Source organism: Microtus ochrogaster, unplaced genomic scaffold, assembly GCF_000317375.1.
Source record: "Microtus ochrogaster isolate Prairie Vole_2 unplaced genomic scaffold, MicOch1.0 UNK56, whole genome shotgun sequence".
NCBI classification, from domain to species: domain Eukaryota; kingdom Metazoa; phylum Chordata; class Mammalia; order Rodentia; family Cricetidae; genus Microtus; species Microtus ochrogaster.
The window spans coordinates 2,097,451-2,106,222 of NW_004949154.1; the positions used below are offsets into that span (position 1 = coordinate 2,097,451).

Consider the following 8,772-nt stretch of genomic DNA (forward strand, 5'->3'; position numbering starts at 1 on the left):
GGGGAGTGGCGGCGGGCGGCCCGGGCTCTGCACCGCCAGCCGCGGGCTCGGGCGGTTCGGGCGCCGGGAGCTCGGGCTCTGCTAGAGAGGGCTGGCTCTTCAAATGGACCAATTACATCAAAGGCTACCAGCGGCGATGGTTCGTGCTGAGCAACGGGCTGCTGAGCTACTACAGGTAACTGCTTCCGGGGCGCCGCGCTCACCTGGCCTCCCTCCCAAGTGCAGCCCACGGACCCGCGCTGTCACTCTTGGCCGGCCGGCTTCGCTGCCAAGGTCGCCCTGGGTCCCTGGCTGTCACCTGTATAGGTTGACAGCTTGCAAAAGTCAGACCCTCCTGATTTGACTCGCCGCTCCTGTCCCCGCCATCACCCGTCTCTGGTGCCTAGTCTGCCTCCATCCCCGGGTCTTTCCTGTCAGCAATTGTTTGGAGAGCATCTGCTCTGCCATTGTATTTCCGCTACCACGTGGGTGCAATCACTAATTCTGCAAGTGAGGCACAGTTATGAGGCTGGAGAGGCATAGACCCAGCCCGGGAACTTACAGTGAAAGTTCTAACTCTTAACTTTTTGTGTCCAGTCTCTAAAATTAAAGGTTCCTAATACACTCTCGATAGAGCTACCCTTGCTTGTTCACTCCACACATTCAGACAGCAAAGCACCGCGGGCGGAGAGACTTAGGGATTCCGTCCACCATATGTCTTACCTCTCCAAGCTTGCGCTTGCTTTCTCGATCTGGACAGCCGAGAATGGAGTTACCATAGCTTAGCTTGTGCTTGCCCCACCTCCTCCCACAGGAATGATTGTCTTATCCAGCAGTTCCGTGCTCTTTATAGTTTTACTTAAGATTGAGTTTTATTAAAGGAAGAATGCATGTATTTGAAATGATTATTAAAGTTTTCCAATGCTTATTTTGGTATGGTTAATGTATACTTACCGTGACTCATAACATGGTCATAACATGTCACACTATTTGGCTTATATTACTAGACAGAGGAGACAGAAGTGTTGAGAGGTGTTTGGGGATAAGTCGTAAGCATTCCCACTGGCTGGGCACTGTGGCTGGCTGCCTTACATGCTACATTTCATTCAGTATTCATAGCTCTAGCTCCCTGGGAGTTAGGACAGGTTCTCAGGTTCCTGACAAGAAAGCAGACTTAGCCTTGGTAGCTCTCCCAAGGTCTTGGAAAAATCAGGTTCGAAACTACAGTTTATACCAATATAACCCAAAACCAAGGTCACTGCCACATGAACCAATTAGATATAGAGATAATTACCTAATACAGTTTATGGATTATGGTTCTAATGTGTTTCATGCAAAAAGTACAGAAGTATACCGTAAGAGGAATTTGCTTAGTATAATTCCATTTCTCATCGATATCCCTTCGTAAAGGCCATCCAGTTTGGGAACCCAAGCCTCTGATGCAGAGCAGGAGCTCAGCCTGTATGTCTTTGTAGTGTCACCAGTAGTCACTACTACCAAAAGGCTCAGGGCCAAGTAACTTTCTCCTCAACAGCATTGGCTTGTCTTTTAGAGACCTATAAGGAGTTTGAACTGGAGGTTGTTGTGGGGCCATTCTTATCTCTTCTCAGCCACAGAAGATGCCTTAAGATAGTTCCTCCTCTGTTTATGCAGCATTAGTTGTGAGTAGGTGTATTTGCATTGCTGTATTCTGAATTGGTTTTAATACAGCCCTTTTCTTCTGCTCTTCTAGAACTCGGCTTAGGGTTATAAGATACATCTAAAGCTTTAGTTTGACCCACAGTTTTTTCCCATCTATTCAAGCTCATATCTTGTTTTAATTGACTATTATCCTAATGTTCACTTGATTCATATCCTAATTTGGTTCATAAATCACTGATCCCCCCCCCCATTTTCAAATATTGTTCATTAAGGGTTGGGCATGGTGACAACAAGACTTTAATCCCAGCAAAAAGCAGAGGCAGGTGGAGCTCTATAAGTTTGTGGCGTCCTGGTCTCTATAGCAAGTTCCAGGACAGCCAGAACAACATACTAAAAAAAAATGTGCATTATCCAAGGATTTTAATGTTGTATGGTCTTGGCAGGAGAGAGAGCTCATTAGTTAAGAGCACTTAACTGCCTGTACATAAAAGCAGGCAAAAGACATAAAATAAGCCCGGTGGTGATGGTGAATGCCTTTAATCCAGCACTTAGGAGACAGAGTCAGGCAGATCTTTGTGAGTTCAAGGCCAGCCTGGTCTTCCAGGGCAGCCAAGGCTACACAGAGAAACCCTGTCTCAAAAAACCCACAACAAATAAAAAACAAACCCAAACAAGTAAACAAAAAGCTCCACATAAAATAATTCAAAGAAAAATTAAAAAAATACTGGCCTTTGTAATCCAGTCAAGTTTTCTGCTTTGCAAGCTACTTCATTGTTTAGACTCCATCTTAATCAGTGTTGACCTTGGACATTAATAACTTACCTGTTACTGTCCCCTTCATATCTGTTGCTACTGTTACCTTCTTTCTCACAGTAGCTGACTCTGCGAAACTCCTTCCAAAACATACTAAAGTATGCCATCAGCCTGTCCTTGCTAACTAGGATGGTCCCCCTCACAAGCAACCAGTCAACAGTGTCCGGTTTATCCGTCGATGCATTACCCCACACCTCCAGAGTTTCCATGAAGTACATCATTGGCAGTTTATTCTTCCTAGTAGGGTGCCTGTGATCCCATCTCTTTCCTAGAATGACTTAACTATGTTATTCCTCCTCTGTTGTCAGATGTCCAAAAGCTACAGTCTCTTAAGTATACCATTTCTAAAATACCTTTCTCCTTCATAGACCCCATCCTCTGATGACAGAAGAACAGACATGAGCAAGCCTTCCTTTTCGTCTTTCTTTTGCTTCTTTACTAAGATGCCCCATAACTCTCTTACACAGGATCCCAGCTCTCCCCAAAACACCCCAGGCTACAGTATTAGTTTTCCTTTTAGCTTCTAGAGATTAAATTACTATTTCATCTGGCCTTTTCAGGCAAGGACTTTCTAGCCAGAAACTAACCATGTGATATTGTAATGACTGAAGAACTTTGACTGCAGGCTCGGAATCTTTCCTGCATCTGTTCTAAACATTAATAGCCATAGGTATGTTTGCCCAACCCTGAGCGCTGTGGTCAAGCCTGCCTCCCTCCCAATGTTCCTTAGTGTCTCTTGAACAGCTTTATATTATCCAAGAACCTTCTTTGGTGCATGAAGACAGTGGAGGCAGAAGAGATCCTAGGAGGCTGTTAGGAAAGTGTGATAAAAGGCCCAGGTAGTGAGTGTGAACTGGCCATCAGCTGTGGCTCTCTAATTCAGCCTGCATTATTCATAGTGTAACTGAAGCTCGGGGCTGGGAGGTAAGAATAGAAAAAGCAGGGATTCACGTTACAGTGGCAGGTGCAGGGCATGGAAAATGGCCAGTCCTTTGAGACCCCCACCCCCACCCCGTGATCCCTTATTGCTCATTAGTACATTTGAGAAAGAAAGGTTAGACGAGATGAAATGAACAACAGCGGATCTGTCTTCAAGGGCAGTAAACAGACTCACTCAAACATCCTAAATCTTGGTGTCTGGGGAAGGGTGTGTGCCCTTCCTGGCATGTAGGAATTCTGGATGTGCCAGGTGTGTTTCGCTGTTTGGCTCTACTGCTTTGTACTGTGGCAGAGGACTTTGACCTCTTTATGTTCCGAGTTGGACAGGGAGAAGTGCAGTTTGAACCTGAAGGTCCCTGGGCATAGCCAGCGATAGTGAAGACATGAGCAGTTTTCTCTGTATGCATGTAGTGCTGAGATTTTGATGTTTAAGGCGAATCTTGATATTTATATGTCAAGTGCTTTGTAATTTGTTGTCACCAAGTAATGTTGTAAAGTTCAAAAGTTAGCCTATTAATAGAACTGTCAGTAGAGATCGGGGGAAAGTTTTACACCCAGTCCTCTTGAGTGCAGACCTGCTGAGTCTTTCCTGGCTATTAATAGGATGGCTTAGGAGTTCCCACCAATAAAAGTCTGGAACTTAGGAAACTGCATTTTCCAGAAAGAGTGAAATGCCTGGTGATTCTTTTGTGCTTATTCTTTCTTTATTGTCTCAGACTGGCAATTATTCTTATTTCTTATCATATGAGCCATGACCAATATTTAATAGTCTAATCACTTAAGATTTGCCTTTTATACACTTCTGCAATATAATCCTAAGTGTTGCATGACAGTTCTCATTTGGGCTGATTTACAGTGTGGGGGTGGCTCAGTGTATAAAAATGGAGCTATTCTTAGAGAATGAGAGTGTCAAAAATTTTTGTTGCACAAGGTTATAAAGTGTTTTATAACTTGCTAAGTAAAAAGTAGTTTCTGTCTGCAGTGGGCACGAGGGAACTTTGTCAGGTGAGGGAAGTATCTTCACTTAGATTGTGGCTGTGGTTTCACAATTGTATCCACTTGTCAAAATTCATTCATTTGTACTTATTAACTGCTGAATTAATATTTCATGCAGTTCTAGCTCAGTAAAGACTGTGTTTTTCAAACTAATGGGAGGAGGAACAGTGGGGCAGTAAAATCCGACTCACATAATGCTTATAAGCTTGGGAAGCTTTCCCACTGCCTCCTACTGCTTAAATTTCCAGGGTCGAGAGAACTATAACAAGACTTTGTTAATTCCTAACACTACTTAATTTTCAAAGTGCCCAGAGTTATGAAAGAAACTAGAAGTGGAGGAGGACAAATGTCTTGCTGTTTAGCCTTTCTGTTTAGCCTTTTTGTCTTGCTATGGCAGGTCCAAGGCAGAAATGAGACACACCTGCCGTGGTACCATCAACCTCGCCACAGCCAACATCACTGTGGAAGACTCTTGCAACTTTATCATTTCCAATGGCGGTGCTCAGACCTACCACTTGAAGGCCAGCTCAGAAGTAGAGCGGCAGCGCTGGGTGACAGCCCTGGAACTGGCCAAGGCCAAGGCTGTGAAGATGCTGGCAGAGTCAGGTACTGAGCAAGGGAACACTGGACCTGAGTAGCACAGGTTTTTACCCTTGACTGCATGTATCTTTTGATTGTGTCTCATACCTTAGATATCCCAAGCTTCTCATTGAATGTTATTTCTCTTGAGTAGTGGTTCTAAACTGAGTTCAGTCCTGCATATATACACACATGCCATTTGGTAATGTCTAGAGACATTTTTGGTTGAAATAATGGAAGCTGGGGGTGTGACTGGCACACAGAGACTAGAAGCCAAAGATACTACTCAGTGCCCTATGAGGCACAGAACAGCACACCTGCTCTCCAAGAAAGAATCAAGTACCCAAAGTTGAAAAACTTTGATACTAAAGTGCTTATGCTTAATTTTTTTTAAAAAAATTGATAACAGGGATACAGGGTCTTACTAGTCGCCTTGGATGACCTGGAACCCTATCCTCCAGCCTCTGCCTCCTGAGTGCTAGGACTAAAGACATGCTTCACTATGCCTGGCCTGTGTTTTGTTTTTCTTGTTAGTTGAGACATAATTATTTTATTACTAGCTCAGTATTAGGAATCACCCCCCCCACACACACACACAGGGTTTCTTTGTTTAATGGTCCTAGCTGTTCTGGAAATCACTCTTGTAAACCAGGCTGGCCTCAAACTTAGAGAGCTCCACCTGCTCTGTCACCCGAGTGCTGGGGTTAAAGGTGTGCAGCCACCACTGCCTGGCTTCAGTATTAGTAATCTTACAGCTCATAATTTGGACCTTTGTATATTTTTCTTCTCTAGGTTGTTTTTTGTTATTGTTTTGTTTGTTTGTTTTCTGGCAGTCTCACGTCCTAGGCTGGCCCAAAACTCTCTGTCTGTAGTTTAAGATGACCTTGAACTCCTGCTCCCTCTGTCTCCACCTCAAGTGCTGGAATTTTAGGCCAATTTCTGCTAGCTTCTCATTTATTAAAGTTGTAACAGAATTGACAGGTACCTAATAAACAATCTTTTCTGGGCTGGAGAGATTGCTCAGTGGTTAGGGTACATCCTGTTCTTACAAAGGATGGGATTTCAGTTCTCAGCACTCATGACAGGAAGCTCACAGCCATTTGTGGCTCCAGCTCCAGGAGGATCTGCCACACACAAGCACAGTTTATAGTAGTGAAAAATCTTTTTTAAAACTAGCTTTTGTTTTTCTAAAGAAAATGATAGGATTTGCCCTCAAGATATTGATAGTCATGCTGAGCTTGCTAGTGGCAGAGAACTGAGACGGCCAGCCCTGACTTACGTTTACCAGGTCCCATACCGCGCCTAGTGTCTATTAGTCTGAGAGGAAACTCCGTTGCTTTATCAATTTTGTAGGGATGGGTTACATTTTGACCTTGAGCCCTGCCTCAGTTTAGCAGGGAGGACGTGTCCTTCCTTGTTCCTTTTGTTTAATCTGAAGGCTGCTGTCAGCTCCGCAAAGGAGTGACACTGCTGGAGAAACAGTTTGCAGTGACAAACTGATAAGTGCACAGCTGATGGAGAGAGGTACGGTACAGTTCCTACTTGATTATGATCTGAGAGCTCTCTTGTTTTGCTTTTGGAGTGGCTTTAGTGTCAGATAAGTTCATCATGAAGTTTAGCTCTCCCTTGGAGAAAAATAATTAATAGAGCTTTTAGCGACATAAACTATCTCAAGAAGCTGCTCTGCAAAACAAACACAAACAGAAAAAGAAGCTGCTCTGTGGTTCTCAACCCATTTTGCAGAAGGCCTGCATGCCTCCCTAAAGACAGTGGTGGCTTTGCGGTAATAATTATTTTGGATTACATTGGACTCTTCAAGCTAATGTTTAAAAGTTTGTTGTTAGGGATGTATGTAGTTCAGTTGGTAAGAGTGCTTACCTACTGTGCCTGAAGCCTTTGATTCACTAGAATAGCTGAAGCTAGATGTGGTCACACCTTTCAGGAGTTGGGAGCAAGAGGATCAGGAGTTCAAGGTCATCTTGGCTACACACAGGGAGTTCAAAGCTAATCTGAGCTGTGTGAGATGCTGTCTCAACAAAGAGTTGGAAGGTTTAGTTATATGTTCCTAATTTGAAGCGCTATCCAGTTTTCCATACTATCCTTTCTGTCAGTGGATCTTAAACTTCAGTATACATTAGGACTACTTTGGTCACAGTTAGAAACACAGATTCTGGGCCAGTGAGATGGATTAGCCGGCGAGGGCACTTGCTAACAAGCCTGACGACTGAATTCCACTTCTGAGCCCTGCATAGTGGAGGGAGAGAACTGACCCCCACTATGTTGTTCTCTGACCTCTCCATATATGCATATGACACATGTACCCTATCCTGGCCCCATAAATATAATTAGAAATGCATGTAATTTTAAAAGAGAAATGCAGGTCCAGGCCTTGCCTCCCACCATCTGAATATAAGTATCTAGGACTGCAACCTGAGACTGTGCTCCTTTATGAAGTGCCTCGAGTCTGTATGCTGTAGGCCATGGGCCACACTGTTGAGGAATCCAATGGAATTGCCAGCCCTCAGTTGCTCAGAATGTACATAGTGAAGCATGGTGGTTTACTTGGAGCAGAGTAGGTAGGGCTCCAACTCTTGGTCCTGATCCTAGAGGCAGAACTTAACCTTGGCATCCCTGCAGATGAATCTGGGGATGAAGAGTCTGTCTCACAAACTGACAAGACTGAGCTTCAGAACACGCTCCGGACACTCTCCAGCAAAGTGGAGGACCTGAGCACGTGCAACGACTTGATAGCTAAGCATGGCACTGCCCTGCAGCGTTCCCTCAGTGAGCTGGAGTCCCTGAAGCTGCCTGCTGAGAGCAACGAGAAAATCAAACAAGTCAATGAACGAGCTACACTCTTTAGGATAACATCCAATGCCATGATCAATGTGAGTAAAGATGGTGTACCTCTGACTTTTTAACACTTCCCCTCTGAAATGTCATGCTTTCACAGTGCTTGGAACTAACTGGTAGAGCAGCGACTGTCCTAGGCCTTGCTTCGAAGATTAGGTGCTTTAGGTTTCCTTATCTGTTGCATGAAACAGGATTGGCTGCCCAGGTGAAGATGCTCTGCTCAAGTGGTTAGATGGACATTGCATCAGCCTGGGAGGCGGTAAGGAGCCCGGTGGTGCAACCTCCTTTCTCTGAGTGGCAGGGCATCTGAGGTGCTATTACATATTAGCTTGGTGCCTAAACTTCTGTTTTTGGTTTTGCCACTTTGCTCTTTTTTCTAAGCTTATCTGTCAGAGCTGAAAGAGCCTTTTGAATGCTTTACTCTGTTGTGTTCTTTTGCTTCCTTCTTCCTTGGAGTCTGCATGGTAAGGCATCCTGCATGTGGAATGCTGAGCAGGGCCTAGCTCAAGCACTGCTGAGAACTTGTAATACTAGTTAGTTCAGTGTTAGCCTTTGACTCCAGAAAACTCCACTTTGGCATTAGAAGACTGTGGGTAAATACAAAGCATCTTTGGCCTTACCGATGTATTGCTAGGTATGAAAGAATACCAGGTTTTACGATGCTGTTTTTCCTCTTCTGGTAACTGATTCTCACCTGACAGGTTGTTTTAGCTCCTGTGCACATAAAAATGCTCAAGGACATTTCATAAGTGAGACGAGTATTCTGTGAGAAACGGTTTTGCAGAGCTTCTCTCCCCATCTAATTAAATGGGTAAAGTTACCTCACGAGTGCCAGATTTCCCTTCTTTAGGGAATGATCGTGAGAAGACCTAGTTTAATTCCTGTGGTGCCTGAAGATCAAAGACCTTTTCCTGTGAGGAAGGGGAAATTCCATTTTCTCTTTTTTTTTTTTTTTTTTTTTTACTTTATGGC

The 8,772-nt window shown here is 44.2% G+C and overlaps 1 protein-coding gene across 1 annotated transcript in view; it reads left to right on the forward strand.

Annotated features, from left to right (window-relative positions):
* Osbp (oxysterol binding protein) overlaps positions 1 to 8,772 on the forward strand; it is a 34,904-nt gene that overhangs the window by 331 nt on the left and 25,801 nt on the right. The window contains 4 exon segments of the mRNA XM_026777312.1: positions 1 to 6; positions 9 to 175; positions 4,766 to 4,974; positions 7,585 to 7,835. The exon segment at positions 1 to 6 is cut by the window's left edge and continues 331 nt beyond it. Coding sequence (XP_026633113.1) covers positions 1 to 6; positions 9 to 175; positions 4,766 to 4,974; positions 7,585 to 7,835 — 633 coding nt within the window.